General features: G+C 37.2%; 1 protein-coding gene across 4 annotated transcripts; it reads right to left on the bottom strand.

Moving 5' to 3' along the window:
• Positions 1 to 2,244: 2,244 nt before the first annotated feature.
• LOC104590476 (sucrose synthase) lies at positions 2,245 to 7,319 on the bottom strand. 4 transcript variants are annotated; one of them, XM_010249158.3, is made up of 14 exons: positions 7,176 to 7,319; positions 6,074 to 6,194; positions 5,807 to 5,933; positions 5,559 to 5,710; positions 5,248 to 5,440; positions 4,767 to 5,102; positions 4,579 to 4,674; positions 4,312 to 4,485; positions 4,106 to 4,222; positions 3,829 to 3,995; positions 3,513 to 3,737; positions 2,852 to 3,415; positions 2,617 to 2,755; positions 2,245 to 2,514 (listed from the first exon to the last, which is right to left on the bottom strand). In XM_010249158.3, exons 2-14 carry the CDS (start codon positions 6,169 to 6,171, stop codon positions 2,482 to 2,484), a joined length of 2,421 nt encoding a protein of 806 aa, XP_010247460.1. In that variant the 5' UTR covers positions 6,172 to 6,194; positions 7,176 to 7,319; the 3' UTR covers positions 2,245 to 2,481. The 4 variants fall into 4 exon arrangements, with proteins under 4 accessions (XP_010247460.1, XP_010247458.1, XP_088753510.1 ...); XM_010249156.3 differs by having other exon boundaries at positions 7,033 to 7,264; XM_088897384.1 differs by lacking the exon at positions 7,176 to 7,319 and adding an exon at positions 6,340 to 6,517.
• Between the last annotated feature and the right edge of the window lie 13,248 nt (positions 7,320 to 20,567).

Consider the following 20,567-nt stretch of genomic DNA (forward strand, 5'->3'; position numbering starts at 1 on the left):
AAGAAAGAGACTTTAAATTGGTTTACAAGCTTTCTAATTAAGAAAGAGACTTTAAATTGGTTTACAAGCTAATTGGTTTACAAGCTTAAAGTGTTCAGTGATGGAGGTACCTTCCTTGTACTTTAAATTTACAAGCTTTCTAATTAGGAAAGCCTTATTGCCAATGGTTTTCTTCTCATACAATTCTTTCAACTTGTTCCAAAGTGGAACAGTTGAGATTTTATTTGCTACAAGATGATAGACTATCATCCAACCATTGTCTAATAAAAGCAATTGCTTTTAAGTCAAGGAGTTCCTAATCCTCATTGGACATATCTTTCGACTTGCCATTATCACCTCTCATAGGTGCATACAAATCTCTAGAGAGCAGCAAATCCTTCATTTTTTGTTTCCAGAGAGACCCGTTTCTTCCATTTAATAAAATCATTCTAATTGAACCTCCTTCCATGATTTACACAAGAGCCAAGTGTTATGATACTAGTTTGTTGGGAATAATCCCTATACTTTCCTTGTGCAAATCAAAGAGATCTTAACCACAGATATCAAGCATGCAATAATGAAACAAATAACCAAATACAAAGTAAGTAACAATATTAAACACCAAGATTTATATGAAAAACCCCTCAATGTAAAGGTAAAAACCACAAAACCGAAATCCAAAACATTCACTATCAACAATAGTAATAGGATATAATATTTTTCTATCTAGTTACAGCTAGACGATGAACATTAAGAAAGATCTTGGATTCCAATAACAAAAAACATCATTAAAATAGATAACAAATAAGAAATCTCTCACCAAGAGTGGAAGCACAATAGGGAGACAAGAAGATATATTAAAAACGGATTTGTCTTCTTCGTTTCAGCCCTTGTAAATCTTCTTCTTCTACTTAAAACCTTCTTCTCAAAACCCCTTTTCTTTTCTCTAATATTTTCTAGAGAGAATTGTTAGAGTTGAGAGAGTGGAGAGTGAACTCTCTCTAATTCATTGGTTAGCCAAGGACATTGCAAGCCAATGCAAAAAAGTCTTGACTTTTCATTCTTTTCCTTTTTTTTGTCCTTTTCTTTTCTTTTCTTTGTCTTTATTAATGGATCCCACCTCACGAGGGAACCCAACACTTTTCATGCTACCTAAGCCTAAAATTAACAATCACACGCTAAGCTAATAAACCAGAGGATGAGAAAGAAGGGCAACACTACAAGTAGTAGGTAGATAGATACATACCAACAAAACTCTTTAATCATTGGGAGAGAGGGAAGTGGTGTCCAGAACGCGGACATGGAGAGAAGGGGAATTGGGGGGGATGGGAGATGCAAATGAGGATGAAGTGGTTTCATCAAAGAGTCGCAAGGGGGCGTTGGAAGATAGGTCTTAGTCGATGGGTCACTGGTTTAGCGCCACCATTAACAGCCGATGGCTGCAGACGGCATTCTCTCGGATGAAGGTTGAAACCGACTCCCCAAGTGGTAGAGTGAAAAAACACGAGACAACGACAATGACACCTCCACTTGTTGCCGGTGATCATCTTTTTTCTCGTCGAACTTCTTTTTCAGAATCCTCCATTCTTGCTTGTTCAGCAAGGGTAGGCAAATCTGAACTCTGATTACAGTTAACAGGAGTCCGGCTTCTATTAATCGCCAGTGATAACAGTCCGACTTTATCATGGCAGAATCCAAAATACTTGAGGTTACTGGCGAGTGCAGAGTCCAACGAATCTCGAATGGGAAGTGGAATGGAACGAATGAGAAACTAACGACATGAAGGATAGATTTGTTTATTCGCATGCATTAATCCAAGAAACAAAAGACGCAAGGCGCATCCTGCGAGCACCGAACATGGCCTCTGCCCTAATAGAAAGCCGGATTCTCAGAATTTATAGTGATCCACGAGTCGAATTCAGTGTAGGATCAAATAATCGAAAAAACAAAGTCAGTGTTAGATCAGTTGGGGATTTATTTTTTTCTTCTGTACTGGAATTCCAATTAAATCTTATACATCGGATTTAGATTAAAAGATTGAACTAACGATAAAACCAATGGATCCAATTCAGATTTGAATCAGAAATTTTATGGGAATGAACCAAAGGCTCAGTTTGGAAGGGGCACAAATACAATATGTAGAGTGCAAAACCTTGTATTTTATATTATTTTGTATGTATTTGCACTGTATATATTTGTATTTGTACTCTTTCCTGGGCCAAAAGCGCAAATCAAAGCACTAAAAACCTTTGAGACAAGTGATAATACGGGAAATTTAGCTTTATTATGCCAAGAAAACGGTACATTCTACACTTGGATTCACTCAGCAGGGGAAAAAGCACAAACTACAATTTGTATGGAAAAATGGATCAAACGGTTATTTGCAAACAAAATGGATAATAATCTCCCCCTGCAAAATCACGCAATCGCTTCTCTAACATCCAGCACGCAATGAGCAAATTTGCTCCAGCAAACTTGCTCCTACAATCTCTCTCCATTAATCTAGTCCTCGACAGCCAGAGGAACCATCTCGGCCTGAACTCAAAATTTATGAGTGAAACATAATCAGTTAAGAGAACAAAGCAAGGATCAGATTCAAATTAAATAGTGGGTATTAGAATCGACAGAGGAGCTTACCAGCTTCCGATACTTGAGGGCATAAAACATCTCAAGGTATCTCCTGGTCTCACGACGATCAAGTTTGGAGACATACTTCCAAAACCCATATACTCCAGCCAAAGTCATCAACCTCCCAGAGTAGATCTGCCATGTATACCTGTGAAAGGAGTAAGGAAACAGATGAAACCATCAGAAATCAAGACTTGTAAAGAATCATCAGAATGGAAACCAATTAGATAATCAGTCTGCTTACTTCTCATGGATACGCTGAAGGCCACCTTGCGAGATCTTTTCCCAGTATGTTGGGTCTTCCTTGCTCTTCTCAAAGAAGTTGACAAGGAGCTCAGCTGCCCGATCACCATGGTAGGGGTCAATATGGAAGCCAGACTTGCCATGAACTATGATCTCGGCTGGACCACCATGGCAGGTTGCAAAGGTGGGCAAACCACAGGTCATGGACTCCACAACTGTTAAGCCAAAAGCCTCATAAAATGCAGGCTGTACAAAAGCTCCCTTTGTGTCCGCAATGTATCGGTAAAGCTCGCCATTTCGCACCCGGTTCATCTGAGAAGAAATCCATCGGAACTGACCATTCAAATTATATTTCTCAATGAGCCCATACATCTTCTTCATCTCAGATTGCTCCTCCAAGTCCTTTGATTCCTTCCTCCGGTCACCAGCCACCACAACAAGGTTAACCAACTCTCTCAGCCGAGCATTCTTACCATACCACTCGACCAATCCTGTAATGTTCTTCACACGGTCCAATCTTGCCATAGAGAATATGATTGGCTTGTTCCGATCATTCAACACACATCTGCAACACACCAACATAGCAAACATTATCATCATTACAGTTCACATCAATTTATTCCAAGAGAAAAAAGGAGGGGGCAACAGAAATGGATGCTCACAGGTGTTCTGTGTTCTCTACTTTACTGTAGAGCAGATCCTCAATTTCTGGGTGCAGCGCAGTAAGTCTCTTCTCCTGCTCCGTGTAGGGGAAGTAGATTGTCATATCTGCTCCAGGTGAGACTATGTTGAACTTAGGATCGAAAACATCAATACCATGGACAACCCGGTAGAGTCCAGGGAGAGTAAAGGCAGTGTGACTCTCATACTGCCCAACAGTGTCCTTGCTACAGCATGGAAACATGATAAAATTAGACTAACCAACTAGGAAGAACAAAGATTAACGGTAGAACATAAGGATAGAAATAAAGATAATACCTTCCGGCAATCTCTTGGAATGTACTGGTGATGATAAAATCTGTATGGTTCATGGCAAATAAATCGGCTGTGAACTGGCAGGAGAAGTGGTATTTTTCTTCAAACTCTTTCCAGTATATATCAGAGTCAGGATACTTTGTTTTCTCAAGAGCATGGGCAATGGTGCACTGAAGAAGCAAACAAGAGATATCCAAGTGAGAAGAATTGGCTTATGGTGACGAGATCAAACCAACTACAACCAATGAGCAACTCTGGCAAAATCAGCCATTCAACCAACCTGTGTCACTCCTAATTTGTGTGCTAGCAAAGATGCAACAAGATTTCCATCACTGTAGTTTCCAATGATAAAGTCTGGCTTGGCCTGTAACTCGCCAATAATTTCATTCGCAACATCCTAAAAAGGAAAAGAAGGAAGCATTTAGAAATCTTGAGCAAAGGATAGAGAGAGATCATCAGTACGAATTACATGTTTTTAATTTTTACCTCTGTGAATGTTTCCAAGTAAGGCCACACTTCGAACCGTGAGATCCATCTGCGGACAACTCCTTTCTTAGTTCTAAAGGGAACTCTCAGTATATGACAGTGCTCTGTTCCAAAGACTTTTTCAAGACGTTGGCCACAAGTAGTCCCTACTGCATCAGGCAGCAGTCGAGTCACCTGGGTTCGACAATAAGATCAAGCATCAAAAATAGGCACAGTAAAGCATTCTATACGATTGAACATGCAAAAGGCTGTAGAGAAACATCTTACAATAAGAATTCGAGGGATTATATCAAGTCCTTGATGTTTTATGCGCTGAAGCATCTCGTTCTCCAAAGCACGAACTTGATCCAAAATATACACAACCTACAAACAGATACCAGTGTTGAAGATGATCAACTCATAAAATCTGCAGGTGAAAGCAGTAAGAAACGAACTTCACTCTTGTGTAAACACACCTGGCCACCAGTGTCAGGGTAGCCCAGAACGTTGGCTTGGGCAAAGTATCCATGGGGAGAAAGGATTACAACATTGAACACCATTGGAATCTTCCCAAGGAATTTCTCCAAGGTAAATGGATCAGGTGCCTCAAGAAGGTCCAGAAGCAGGTTAATCATCTCCAACACTCTCTCAGCAGTATCACCCCACCCCTTCTCCAAACCAAGTTCTTGAAACCTGTGATCAAATTCTGAATATGGTGTGTCTGGAGGAAGTGTGGAAAGATACTCCTCTGCCTTCCTGAGAACAGACTGGAGAGTATCAAGGTTCTGAATCCTGTCATTCAGCATCATTGTCTGCAAAAGATTGTTGAAAACATCGGTACATTGGACATAAAGAAAAGAATTTGCTGCATCTGAAACTCTTTACAGTCCGCAGAATATTAGAAATTTCAAGGTTTGAAGACAGAACATGCAGAGGTGACTCTGATAGACAGTTTACCTTGCCCTTGTATTGGTGGGCTCTGAGAAAATCAAGCAGTGGGTGCAAGCTATCTTTGTCATGAAACATTTTTGCAGAAAGATGCCTGTTGAGGAACTCCACACCATTTCCAATGAACTTGGACAGAGTGGGTTTGGGGAAAGATGCAGTGAAGGGCTCAAGATCCAACTCAAGCACAAAGTTCTCTTTGGAGCTGCAACACGGAAAGCCACAAAATTTTACGGGTACAAGTCAGAGGAAGCAAATATAACAAAGCTGATATGGAATAAAGAAAAGAAACAAAAAATGATATTTCCAAACCCAAAATTTACCTTCCATTGACAAGCTCTTCTTTGAACTGCAAATACTGAGATTCAGTCAACTCCTCCACAACAAGAGCATTAATGTTCACACGTATGTAATCCCAGACACCAGGCCTTGGGCGCACAGCTAGAGCAACCCATGGAGGCAAAACTATTGCTTCCTGAATCAGGCATTTAGCAAAACAAAACACGATCAAAAATAGAACAAGAGACATTCTAGATTCAAAGGGCCCAAAAGTTGCAGCTGTCAGACTCACCTGTGTGGATCTTATGACATCTCCGAACACCCCATCCACTAGTTTCTGCCTGTCTCCTTCTGGTATCTTCTCCAACTCCTCTAAGAGATGATGGGGTTGCATAATTCCCTTCCCATGGCCCTCAATCCTGTTGATCCAAATCACAGAACCAACTAAGCAGAAGATCCTCACCAGTATCCATGACTATGAACTTGAAAGCAATCAAATGAGATCATTGCAACAGAAAGAAAGATTTTGACATAAGATATGAGAAAGAACAGCAAAAACCTTGACAAGAGGATTAGCAATTCATTGCGCTGAGCAGCAAGGGTTTCGCCCAAGCGCTCCCGAAGGCTATGAACACGAGCCAGTACCCGTTCCGCCATGACACTCTGGTATTAGCCTCCGACTGCAAAAGAAACAGAGCCAAACGATAAGCATCCGGCCCAACAACGGAAGCTCTTGCTTGTAGACGGTGGGTAGTTGGGCATTGACTATTGAAAACATCTAGAAGATGGTCTACCAAACTTCTAAATTTAAAATTCTTTACTAACCAGAAACTAAAAATTTAAAAGGAATGGACAGGGCAAAGAGTCACTTGATAAAAAAGTGAAATGCAGCAAAACAAAGTTCCACCAGAGGTCTTTGTTGCAGAAAAAGCCCTGTCTCAGGTGGGTTGAATCTGATCATGAACAGTTCAAAACATAGATCAAGAGAATAAGCTCATATATCATAGCCGAAATAATTAAATCCCCATCAAAGTAAGGAGGGTTTTACCAAAAAAGGACAAAAAAAATCCTCAAAAATAAACTGTTGCAACCGGAAAAGGGAAGTGCTGTGTGTAGCCACAGTGTTCTCTTCTGTTTTTTTTTTTTTTTTCTTCTCTTGTTCAGAATGTTAGTTGTTTATTATGATGAAATAAATTAAAATGGAAATGAGAATTTCCAAACGCATAAAGCCGGTTCGTAGTTCCAATATCATTGTTTGAGCATTAGAACTTGGCAGCAACAAGCAGATAGCTAGAAAATCCATAATTTTCAACCAGAAAACCAGGAAACAGAGGCCAAAAGTGTTGATTTGAAGAATGGCAAGAAACGAGTCACATTGATCTTGTTCAGCGTACGAAAATGGATCGTCCCCATCTCAGAAAAGGAGTTAGAGAAAGAGAGATAGAGAAAAAGCCTTCAACGATAAAATTGCAGAATGCAAGCTATAACTCCAGAAACAGGAAGAAAGCCTGGATTTACCTTCGAAACCAACAAAGCAACGAAGAAAAAGCTAAAAAAAGGACAAACGAACGAATGGAGAGAACGGAATGAACGAAGTGGAATGAAGGAAAGAGCAAGGGAGAGCAGCCTTTATATAATAAGCAGAGAAGGAGATCTCGCACCTTCAGTGGCAAGAAAACTACTAAGGCCTCTCTATAAGCTGTTACAGCACTCAAAGCTCACTTCCGCTGTTCCCCGGTTTCTTTCACAAAAACCGCTCATCACTTACCAGTGGACGGTTTTGTCGAACTGCTGCGCCATTAATCTATTATTTTCTGGTAAATCGTACTATGTACATAGAATACGAACTCAACTTTTTAAAATTTTTAATTAAAAACTTAATCCGGTTTCCACTTCCCGTATTCTCTTCCTGTTTTTGGAGGGAGAGAATTGACGATCTTGATTCGTTTGTCAACTCTGATCCGTTACCTGATTGGCATCACTCCACCGTTATAATGGAGTACCACAATATGGTAGCCCTTGAAGTAGCATTTGGATACAGACAAGATCATAATGTAGGTAAATTATGAAAACTTTCCTTGTTTTTCTAACTATTTTATAAATTTCCTAATTTTTTGGACTCCATTATAGAGATACAAATTGGAATAACCCATAAGTCCATAACCCCACAAATTGAGATCTTCTACCAACAAACAAGTTTTAACACCCTACCAACAATCTAGTGACACACGGCACATCTCACCATGAGAGTGGAACCCATTATAAAAGACTCGTCATGTATGAAATATATGGTGTCAGATTTGTGTTCACATCAAAGGCTCGTCATTTTGGGAGATGCTCACAAGTTGGAATGTATTATGGGACACTTGTGAGGCGCTCTTTATGAGATGCAGATATGAATTCGTTAGGATTTAACCCAACACTTGTGCAGGGTAATATCGATCCCAATACACATACCAACACCCTATTAACATGATGTAATACCGTGCATCTCATCATGATAATGAGAACAATCATAAGGTGGGTCTCACCATAGTATGAGATGTATGGTGTTAGATCATATTGATAGAGCGTTGGAATGTATTTGGTTGGTAGGAGATAGGGATTCTACAAATTTTCAATACTTTTTTCGATAATGCAAATGTTAAAATTATCAAAATGCTCTCTTAAACATTTAAGACTAGTTATTGTGGTCTATCATTCCAAATCGAGACTAGATGAGGAATCATATATTTTATGACTGGTGTGAAGCATTTTGATATTGTGTTCAACTAAATCTATCTCATCAGTTTCAACTTGCAAGAATGATGGACTTTAATTTTAATGATTTTAATTCTTTTATCGTTGTATTTGATTATAGATTTTACACAAACCTCATTAAGGATAAATCTAGTAGTCAAGAAAATTAAGAGAAGGAGATCATCATCATCTAAGCAAACTGAGCCTAGTCACAACTATATGGGGTTGGCTATATAAGTTTTCTTGGTTCCTTCTATTAATTATCATAACTATTTATTAAATTATGGGCATCTTAAATCATTTCTTATTTGTTTTCTTTTATGTTCTTTTTGGAATCACTTGCCTTCTTATCCCCCTTCAACTTTTTTTTTATGAGAAGAAAGATTGCTATTCCTCACAAAAAGACTTTTAGCATTCCCCCCTTCAACTTGTAACAAAGTAATTCATAAAAGAAATTGTGAGAAAGTGCATGGATAGAAGGGAAATGTTTACACTATTTTTTCAAAAGAGTCATTAGGCATATAATAGAACACCCCTATAGTTTCATAGATTTATTTGAACTTACTATATGATTTTTATTTGGCTAAAACACCCCCTATAATTTGCAACCTATTTAATTAATCGACCTTTCACTAAGAAGTGTTTGTTTTTCTATGTGTAAGATCACCTAAATTGAGTAAAAAATGTTCGAAGGCATGGGCCTATAATTGTTTATTTCAAAAATATCCCTAACACTTCTTCATACAAAAAACAAAATTAACCAAATAGAACCAAATAAAATGGTTGATCATGCTTATTAAGGGCAAAAATGATAGTTTATTTTTATTTTTTTGATTAAATATATTCAACTAGCCAATAAAATCAAAACGTCATTTTCTACTATCATCTAATAGAAGATCGATTAAATAAATCAACTAAAAATTAGAGGGGGTGTTTTAGTAAAATGCAAAGTGTGTGATAAATTTCAATAAATCATCAAATTATGGGAGATATTTTAGGTCATGTTTGGTTCACAGGAATAGGGTTATGAAATCAGAATCGAAATGGGCCATTTCAATTCAAACTATTTGGTTGGGAAGAAGTGGAATCTCATTCCCTTTCATGGTGGAATGGCATTTCCCCATTTGAGGAAATAGTTATTCCCTCCCCCTCCCTTGGGAATGAAATCTCATTCCACCTAATTCCAATTCTCATTCTAATTTATGTTTGAACCAAACAGATCATATGAATAAATCATCCCAATTCCTGAAGGATTTCAATTCCAATTCCCATTTCGATTCCTACTACAATCCAAATGGACCTTGGTGAGATTGTTTGTTAGGATCAAATGATAAAGTAGTTTTATATAAGGGTAAATTACAAATAGATAACTTAAACTTCTAATTGCAACATTTGTATTTCACCAGTTAAATATTATATAATCCCAAAAATGCCCTTAGTGTCTATTTCTAAGATCATTCTCTAGTGATGATTTTACTTAATAGAATGATCTAAAAAATATATGAAAAAACTATTTTTGATATTATACAATGTTTAACCAATGGAATTCCAATTGATGGAATTAAGTGTCTATTTTTTGAGAGTTCAAAGTATTCAAATGTTATTGAAAGTTTGAGATATCAATCTTTCACTACCCCAAAGTACAGAGTACTACCTGTAATTTACCCTTTTATATAGTTGAAACAAAACTCATGAGAAATTTTTTATAATTTTCTTTATTCGGTATCTTGTGGATTTACGAAGGATTATTGTTGTCAGCCGATCAGCATTATTGCTCATTTGTAGCCGATGGCTCCAACTAATGCCAGGTAAGGGTCCCACAGTGGGACGAATCGGACGGTCGAGACTCCATTTTGGTCGGATGCTGACATGGCTTAATTGTACTATATCTTGAAAAGCTTATCCAAACATGCAGCACTGTGTTTTTACAGTGTACCGTTTCGTCGTATGTTATGGTAGGAGAATTCTCAGTCCTCTCTCTGCCCAATGGGCTAATGAGGATAAGGAGTCATTTTATCGTGAAGTGGGGCCCTCCCCCGGAAACTATACTGTAAAAGTGCTCTCTCAGTTGGTGGAGACATTAATAGCGCTTGGAGATTTTTCTTGGGTGGAGGGTGCACGTGCTTGTGTCTCCAGTGCCAGTTGGCAGTCTCGAAAAGAGCGCAACAGATTGCGCGATTCGTGGGACCCTCCACAGGCCGATGACTACATCTTTATCCTTGAGTTCCAACCACTTCATTGTTCGATCTAGAGTCTGGGCCATGGCGGATGGGTAACCCCTCCTCTCTCTCTCTCTTCTTGTCGTCGGCAGGGTGATTATCAAAAGTCGAAAAAGTGAAAAAACCAAATCACATAAAAAAACTCCGGTTAATAGAAACAATCGATTCAGTATTTTTGAAAATCGGAAGGTATCCGATTAAAATGCCTTTATTTGTTATTTAGTCCAAAGGTTGAAAATATAATTTTAATTAATGTTTTTCATTTTATTTAATTATTTATGGTATTAATTTATATTCTCTCTTATTAAATTTTATATTTAAATTAATTTTTTATTATAAGTGTTACTAATTAGATCTATGTCCAATATTTTTAAAAATATATCCATATATTTTAAAACTTATTAAAAATTTATTCTTTGTTCAAGTGATGACTAAGCAATTCTACTATCCAATTCAAATTGACTAACCAATAAAGTAATAGTTAGTTAATAAAATTTTTAAATAGAAATAAATATAGAAAATTACAAAAATATAAAAAAAATAAACACATTTATGATATTTTTTATTAATCAAATTAAAAAAACAAGTGTAATAAGCAAGAATTATTTTTATTGATGATGAAAATAAAATGGGTTTGACTATGATATGAAAAATATACGATATCCAAAAAAAAATCACCAATAAGCCTCGTATACGTGATAGGGAAGTGTTATTTATCAAAATTCATGGATGGGTTTTGATTGGTCAAAACTCTTTCCATACCATATCTTTTCTACATCATAGATTTTCCCAAATAAAATACATAATCTAAAACTAACAAAAAATAAAATTATTTTCCTATTTGGTAGAGATCAATAGTTCAACTTTTGGGTCAAATATGTCAACCTTAAATGTCATAATTAAATAATAAAAATTAATAAATATAAAAACAAACAAAAATAAAAAATACATAAATTTTACAAAAAAAAACATTTGGACACATGTATAATATTATATATTTAACATATTAAGAAAAAAAATAAGTGTAAATAACAGTATTATTTTTACACACATGGAAATACAAAAATTAAAAAAAATTGAATACATCTATAACTGCATATTTATACTACTATTAAAAATATTAATAAAATTGTGGAACTTTCTTTTGATTAAAATACCTATTTTTTGAATTTAATTGCTATTTAATTGTGAGGTTTAAAATGTAGTTTGAACTACAATTTTCACCTCATTCAATTCCCCCTCTTTAAATCTTACATTTTTTTGATAAATAAACAAAAAAGTATAGATAAAACATTACGAAAAGAAGAGTCTAGCCAATGGTACCCAAAACTTTATAGCTCAATATGAGGTGCTTAGGTAATCAAATCTAGATTTTGTAGTCTGCATCCGGTTAAAAGTGAAAAACAAAAAATATATGAATTTTTTGGAAAAAATTTGGATGCATTACTTCTATCATTATCATCATTTAGAATTGCCACGTATAAAGCATGTACACATTTACGAGTATATTATAAATATCAAAAAATTAAATAATTGATAGATCAAATTATTGATTAATTGGTTAACCGATTAGATTTGGTTTAATTTCAATTCATGATTTTCTAAAAACCAATAGTGGTGGTTTGATTTAAAAAATACTCACAGTTTGGTTATGGTTAACTAAACCATGAGCATCCCTACCCATTCATTTGTGTCAAATATTTACTAATACAGGTCCATTAATAACAGCTGTAGTGGCTGAACGACTGAATGCCCGTTTCAAAGATTAAGCTAAACTGGTTTACCATGCATAGTTCAGTGTCCGTTAGTCTTAGGGAGAGTTAAAGAGCAGAAGCTTCTGGCTTTCTGATGTAAGTCCCACATGGACAATCTATTATCTATAGGCATAATTACCAAGAGTCCATATTAACTAAAAGAGACTCATTCCTTTCATAACCGCTGAAGTTGCTGAATCAAAAGACTTGTTACTTTGTTTCTTAATTGTTAAATTAATAAACATATTAAATAATAGATTTTTCAAGGGTATATTGGTCCATCCATCTTCAGTTTCAATCATTAAAGGAGTTCGGTCTCTTTAAAAACTTATTCACTAAAAAACAAATTAATAAGCTTTTTCAGTTCAATATTTTCAGCTGTTATCAAGCAACACTTTAAATCATTTAAAGGGCTGTCCACTTCAACCTTTTTGTATAGGTTATCAATGCTTCAAAACAGCTGAACCAATTTAGGGGTTGTTTGTCTTTTAATGAATATGTTTTTAAGGAGGTTATATGCTCTTTGGTGGTTGAAGTGAAGTTGCTTAGATTATTTCACTTATTTTCTTATTCATTAAAAGATAGTAATAAAGCCATCAAATTTAGAAAATTCAGTTATTATCAAATGGCCCTTAACTGAATTTTTAGTTCAGCCCTCCCAAACAAACCCTTATTATCTAATCTTTAAGGTCCCTTTGGTTTAACCATAAATGTTGTACCTTAAATATTACAATGTCGTAATTCTGGAATGGAGAAAGTTGCAAGATCTAGCTGTCAAATGTCGGGAAGTGATCGAATTAAAAGTCACATGACAATGTTGTTACATACGAACCGGTGTAGAACCGGAATGCTCATTGGGTCAAAGTTTTACCGGTTAATTGATTCAAACCGTAGAAGCCATCTTTTAATATGTAAGGGTGCTCAACAAAAATTGAAAAACTGAACTAAATCGACAAAATCGAAATCGAACTGCTCAGTTTGGTTTTTGTTGGTACTCCGATTAGCTGAGGGCAACAAAGTAAATTCACTCTCGAGCTTCGAAGGAGGGCCGAGGGTTTTGAGGGTCCAGAGATGATGTGTTGAGGCTGAGGCAGATTGCTCCCTCGGATATTGTAGAGGTCGGAGGCTAGTACTGAGGACATTCGAGGAGACCGAGGTACAACTGCTCACTTGTGCGTACGAGGGGTCTGAAAGAGCTCTTGGAAGTTGCTCTGCAAGGAAGAGAGTGTCAGAGGCCTCAGGTGGATGTTAGACAGTTTTGTATGCCCTTAGCTTCAATCAAGAATGATGTACTTTATGAATTTATTGTAAATGAATAAAAGTACATATTTGATTCATGTTCCCTTGGTATGTTTCTGTGTAATACCCTTAAACTGGACACTTAATGAGACTCGTGTTAGTTTAGAATGTTCACATCCAGTGGATCGGTCTGGGGAGACCTATCCTGACAAGGCTGACACTATAGTGCCACCAAGTCGGTTGGGGTGGCCTGTCTCAGCTACCAGACTGAGACCCTAGGCACATACAGTGTAGGATTAATAGAACCTTTGAACCGAACCAGATTTCCAATATTGCCATGGACCTTGGAGATAGATGGGCAAAACTGGAAAATTACACCTAACCCCTAGACTCGATTATGATACTACACTAGATGTCGGATTGGGCTATCCTTGATGTACCAATCAGTGAGATCCTTAGCAAGGGTCAAAACCTGGGTACGTTGGGACAATCCGGGAATTCATCTGAGTGGGTGATCATAGTGAAAGGATCAACCCCTTTGTCAGACAAAGGTAATGATCGGGGATGCACTCTCTCTGATGGAAACCAAGACTGCCGGCAGCCGATTTCAACCGTTGAGATTTGTTTTTGCAAAGTATATTTTATATGAGATATAAAAGTATATATTATGGTTTCTAAAATGTTTGCAAAAGGTTTTAATTCCCGGGATCCATATAAGTAGAGAATGCAACACTGTTCCTTGCAGCCGAGGGAGAGGACCTCTCTTGTCGGGTAGTGTATGATCATTATGGGCTGAGAGGTTAAGTGTAAGACCATTGAGGATAATACCTGATGGGCTAATCTTGCATCTGCCCATAGTCCCTGGGTGTTATAAGGTGGCTTGGCCCAGGGACCACTTAGGGTAAGTGTTGGGCCCATAGAGCTCATAAGATGGGATTCAGGGGGTGCACTGTCCATAATAGTGTATTCGGCCAGGCCTTGTAACAAAGGCTGGGCCGAACCCATGTGGCTGATGTGTAGATCAATGTTTGGGTCCCACACCATACAAGGAAGCCCAACTGGGCAACAGTTTGGAAGGCTAATTGAGTACATAACCTTAAATGGGCCTTAAGCCCATTTCGAACTGGGCTGATTTGATCAGTCAATTATATGGGGCGAATTCTGAGATAGATTAGCAGATAGGATAGTGTCTTAACCTTATCCACTCAGAGAGTCCAGATCTGAATGTGATTCAGATTTAGAAACCTCCTAATGAGATTAGGAGAAAGCTAATCTAATCTGCAGATAAGATAAGGGTTTATCCCTATCACCTAAAAGTGATCTTATCCAAATATGATTTGGATAAGCAGTTCCTAATTGGATTAGGAGCTGATCTTTTAGGTTAACAAAAGAAGGGGACGGCAGCATAAGAAAAATAGACATCTGATTCTCTTGAGAGCTGAGAAAAATCACAGAAAGAGAGATTTCTGCACCCTACGAATTCTCTCCTGCCGCCTCCTTCTTGCTGCTGCCATTGCCTTTAGTTCGATCTCCAGTTCTTGGGAGAAATCAAGATCTGATCTTGATTCCAATCTTTTGGGAAAAGATTGGTTGGAGCTGTACTCACAAGCCATCCAGTTGATTCTTGCGAAGGGTCAAGTTCTTTTGGAAGAACATTGCTGATTCTGCTCCATCCTGCACTGCGCCATCTTCAGTGGGAGCAGATTTGGATCCTTCCTTGGGCGTGAACACCTCCATTGGGAGATATTGTTTCTCCGTATCAGGTATATCCTCCCTCTTACCCCTTTTGGTTCAGATCTGATTTGGTTTATGGTTCAAGATTGATCCTTAAAAATATGTTTTCTGAAATAGGGAATTCGATTCCCTACAAAGATGGGAGAAAATTTTTGAAAGTCGCCCTATCTATTCCGCAAGATATGGGCGTCCATGTGATGGATATCCCATCCCTTCAGTGGTATCAGAGCCATGATTCAAATCTTGAATCAATTTAATTCAGATCTGAACCTGCGCAAATGGGCAGAAGGTGTTCTACCCGATTTGCGCAGATATGGGTTTTGGGAAATTTATTCCCAAAATTATTGGGCGAATAATCTGAAATTAATTTTATATAAATCTGATTATTGTTTAGAATAGTTCTTTATGATTTTCTTGATTTATGGGTTGTTCGTACAAGAGGAGATCGAATTCTTGGTTTGCGCAGGGAACCTGCAAGATTTGCAGTTTCTTGATTTATTCATTACATTTGGTCTGTAAATATTTTTTTTTTTTTTTATTTTTAGACTCAATGTATTAGGTATTCGATCTGATGTAATTATAATAGAAATTAGGTTTTCTATTTAATTTAATTTTGGCGAAGATGGCGGCGCAAGGAAGGAGATTTCGTAGATGGGACATTCGCTACCTGCGATTTGCAGTTTATGAAACTGCATTCTGTGATCTAACCTCTGTTTTGCAGGATGGATTGTACGGACAACCCTAGATTAACTGATTCTTGTTTTCTTTTATCAGTTCTTTAATTTCATATTATTTTCTTGAATTAAAGATTTAATTAAAGATCAAACCCTAGTCCCATTCGAACCAAGATTGGTTCAAATTGTTTGGACCGAATCTAAGGTTCATTCAAGGCTGAAAGTCAACCCTAATTTTCCCACAAATGGGCCTAAGGATTGATGTTTAATTAAATGGTTAATTCGGCCCAACCTGTAAGGCCCAGTTTTAAACTATTAAAACTGCCAAAAGCCCACGTTAAAGGAACAAGCTATATGGGCCGAACTGGGTAACCCTGATTTAACCCATATACCTAGATGATGTTAACTGTTAATATTATGAATTAAAATGGGCTTCAAATGGGCTATTACAGATAATTGATTGGATCAATTCCTCCCTGCATGTGATGTATGGATTGTGATGTGCTACGTTCATGGACCATAAGTGCTTGGCCCATGCAGATTCGATAGTGGCTCTTGCACATACCATGGCTGAATGCACATCATTATCATGGTGTCCCTACTGGTCATTTGATGACCTCCCTCAATGGTGGGCCCCACACCTCCTGAAGAGGTTACGTGCGGAACCCTAGCCGATTTAGGCCCACCGAAATCTGGCTTTATGAAAGTCAGTGGGAGCCACTCTGGTTTGACCTAAAATAAACTAGGGCGTAATTCTTGTTCCCTCTAGTAAATATGAGTGCATGTGATAGGGAGATTCATATGATGAACTCTCTAAAGGCCTTCCATCATTAGCATGAGGATGAGTCCTTCAGTAATGAGGAAATGCACTAGAAAATGGGCTATCCATTTGCTGTTGGGCTTGTCTAAGTGTTTCATAAGATGATAGGGGCGTCATAGACCGATGTGGGAAGGGCTTCCATCATTATCGTTGCGCATTTTTCTTCAACTTTGAATGGAATAAAATAGAACACCTAATTTCTATTAATATTACATCAAAATTGAATTCCTATACATTCCATCTAAAAATTAAAAAAAAATTAATTACAGACCAAGAATGAAAAAGAATAGCAGATGCACAGATTTCTTGTGCCATTAAAGAATTCGATCTCCATCGTACGAATAGCCCAAAATTCAAGAAAAATATGTAGAATAATTCCAAATATAATTCAGATATATAAATATTTAATTCCAGATCAATCACCCAAAATCTGGGAACAAATTTCCTAGAAAACGCTAATCTGCGCAAATCTGGTAGAATGCCTTCTGCCCATTTGCACAGACCCAGATTTGGTTAATTTTGGTTCAAGATTTAAACCTGGCTCTGATACCACTATAGGGATGTGAGATCCATCATATGGATGGCCGAACCCTACAGGTAGGTTGGGCGAAATTTAAAAAATTTCTCTCTCTCCCATGTGGGAATCACATTCCCTATTTTAGAAAATTGCATTTTCAAGGATCTATTTTGAACCTAAACCAGACCAGATCTGAAACCAAAAGGGAGTGGAGGGATATACCTAATATGAAGTAATAATAATCTCCAATGAAGTTGTTCACGCCCAAGGAAAAATCCAAAGACTACTTCCACCGAAGATTACACGGTGTGGGATGAAGCAGAATTAGTAGGACGACTCTTTAGCAAGAATTTGATGGAGGGCTAGTGAGCTCGACTTTAGATTACCTTTTCTGCCAAAAGGTAATGTCAAGAATTCTTCTTGATTGCTCCCACAGGTGGAGATCGAATTGGTATGGCGGCAAGAGTAGGAGAGAGGGAGACAGTGCAGTCAAACTATGTTGTCTCTCTCTGGAAATCAGTAGTCAGTCAGATGATTTCTGTTGTTGTGTTATGAGGGTTTAACCTGCTCTCCTATTTATAGCTTTAAAGAGACGTTCTACTAATCCCATTTGGAGTTTCCTAATCCAAATCTTGTATTTGTATCTGGACTCTCTTTAAGAGATAAGGATAATCCCTTATCTTATTTACCAATAAAGATCATCCCTCTTAACCTAATTAGGAGTTTCCTGATCCAAATCTTTATATGGATATGGACTCTCTGAGTGGATAGGGATAATCCCTTATCCTATCTGCTAATCTAAATCCTAGAACCACCCATTTTAATTTAATCTCATTAAGCCAGTTCGAATTGGGCTTTAGGCCCATTAAGTCTATCTGCTCACTTACCTTCCAAATTGTTGCCTTGTTGGATATGCTTGTATGGTGTGGGACCCAAACATTGATCTACACATTAGCCACATGGGTTCAGCCGAGCCTCTGTTACAAGGCCTGGCCGAATTCAGTGTAGGAAACAGTAAACCCATGAGTCCATTACCATGGGCTCTTAATGGACCCAACATTTACACTAAATGGTCCTTGGGTCAAGTCACCTTATAAAAACCCAAGGACTGTGGGCAGATGCAAGATTAGCCCATCAGGTATTACCCTTATCTTGCACTTAACCTCTTAGCCCATAATGATCAAACACTGCCCGACAAGAGAGGACCTCTCCCTTGGTTACAAGGTACAGTGCTGCACTCTCTACTCACATGGATCCTGGGAATTAAAACCTTTTACAAACAATTTGAAACCATAATATATATATATATATTTATATAAATATATTTTGCAAAACAAATTTCAACGGTTGAAAACAACTGTCGGCAGTTTAGGTTTCCATTAGAGAGAGTGCATCCCCGATCATTCACTTTGTCCGACAAAGGGGTTGATCCTATCACTATGATCACCCACTCAGATGAATTCTTTGACTATCCCAACATACCAAGGTTTTGATCCCCTCCAAGGATCTCACTGATTAACATATCAAAGACAACCCAATTCGACACCTAGTGTAGTATCATAATCGAGTCTAGGGGTCAGGTGTAACATTCCAGTTTTGCCCATCTATCTCCAAGGTCCAAGGCAATGCTGGATTTCCGGTCCGGTTCAGGGTTTGAAGAAAACCCACACTACATGTACCTCAGGTCTCACCCTAATAGCTAGACAAGCTACTTGGTGGCAAATCACTATCAGCCTTGGCAGGATAAATCTGGGGAGATTTATCCAATGACTGTGAAGATTCTAAACTAATACGAGTCTCATATATGTCCAATAAGTGTATTACACTGAAACACACCATAATAACATGAATCAAATATGTACTTTATTCATTTACATTAAATGTCACGATGTACATCATTCTAGTTGGAGCTAAGGGCATACACTGTCTAACAACCGTCTTTATTTAATCGCGCTAAGTATATAAGACGAAGAGGCCATCCGCCACTGAGGCGTACGATGCCTAGTAGATCCAAACTCCTTTAAGTGTGGGTCCATTTCAATATTTCCAAATTTATCTGTCTAGTATTGCATTAAGATATATCCTTGTTTGCTAAGATGGTTATTGTACACACACATGGGATGTTTTAACTCATACACACACACACAAAAAGAAAAAAAAAAGAGAAAGAGCACATATCTGATTTTTATAGGATATTTATTAAATATCTTTTTCTTTTTCAATTTTTTGATTGCTAGCAAATGTGAACATGCTCTGCACTGACAAGATGTTCTTGATGTTCAACAATAATGACTTCTGAATAGGCATGTGAGTATCATATTTGTACTTCAAAGGATAGGGATATCATTGGTTCGGGTTTGCTAGCCTAAGTAGCTTAACCCAAGAGGGAGATGAATTAGGTTCTACTGGTTTTTCCCAACTAAAACCTTCAAAAACTTAAGAGCTATACACAAATAACACAAAGCAATAAGGTGAAGTGCTTGTCTAACAAAGTATAGTAATGTGAATAATAAACACCAACAACAATGAAGAACATTTGTAAGAAAATAGAAAGCGGACATAATATTTATAGAGATTTAACCAACACAACCCTATGTCCTCTCCCCAAGGCACAGACCACTAGAAAATTTCTATTAACATAGTTGGATTTTCCCAATACCAACAAAACCTTTACAGCTAGTTAGACTTCCCAAGTGCCAAAAAAACTTTTTCCAAGTGCTAATAATACCTTCAACTAAATAGAATTACTGGTGCTATTCCAACCTTTATAGTGTTCAATCTTTGAATACTTAGCAACTATCAACTAGAAATCACTAGCTGATTAGATACAATAGATATAAACAATTAAAGCATAATAATGAATTCCTCTAACTAGTTGATATGTAAATACAACACAAACTATTCAAATGCAAGAATGAGCATAAACAAATACGCATTAAATGCACTTGAAGAGAAGAAAAATACTTCGAGAGAATCAATGAAGCTCAAATATCTTTTTTAACCTTTTTTTTTCCTCCAAGGAGAAAAAAATCCTTTTAGCTCAAAACTCTTCAAAATGCTCTATTTTTACTCTTTACAATATATCTCAATTCACTTCCTTCATCTCAAAGTCATGTATTTATAGCATAAATCATGCTTAGAGAGAATATGCTTGTTACAAATATGTTGGTAAGAGATTAAATCTGTTGGTAAGGCCGTGGCTAATGTAACAACGATGTTGGTCTATTTTCAATGTTGCATGCAGATACTTAGGCATTTTTATAGAAGGGTGCCATCCCATGTGACTATGGGTAAGCTTTGAGAAAGGGTTATATCTACAAATGTTCTCACATGCAAACTCTAAAGACGGGGATTTCC

Source organism: Nelumbo nucifera, chromosome 2, assembly GCF_055504915.1.
Source record: "Nelumbo nucifera cultivar China Antique chromosome 2, China Antique-T2T, whole genome shotgun sequence".
NCBI classification, from domain to species: domain Eukaryota; kingdom Viridiplantae; phylum Streptophyta; class Magnoliopsida; order Proteales; family Nelumbonaceae; genus Nelumbo; species Nelumbo nucifera.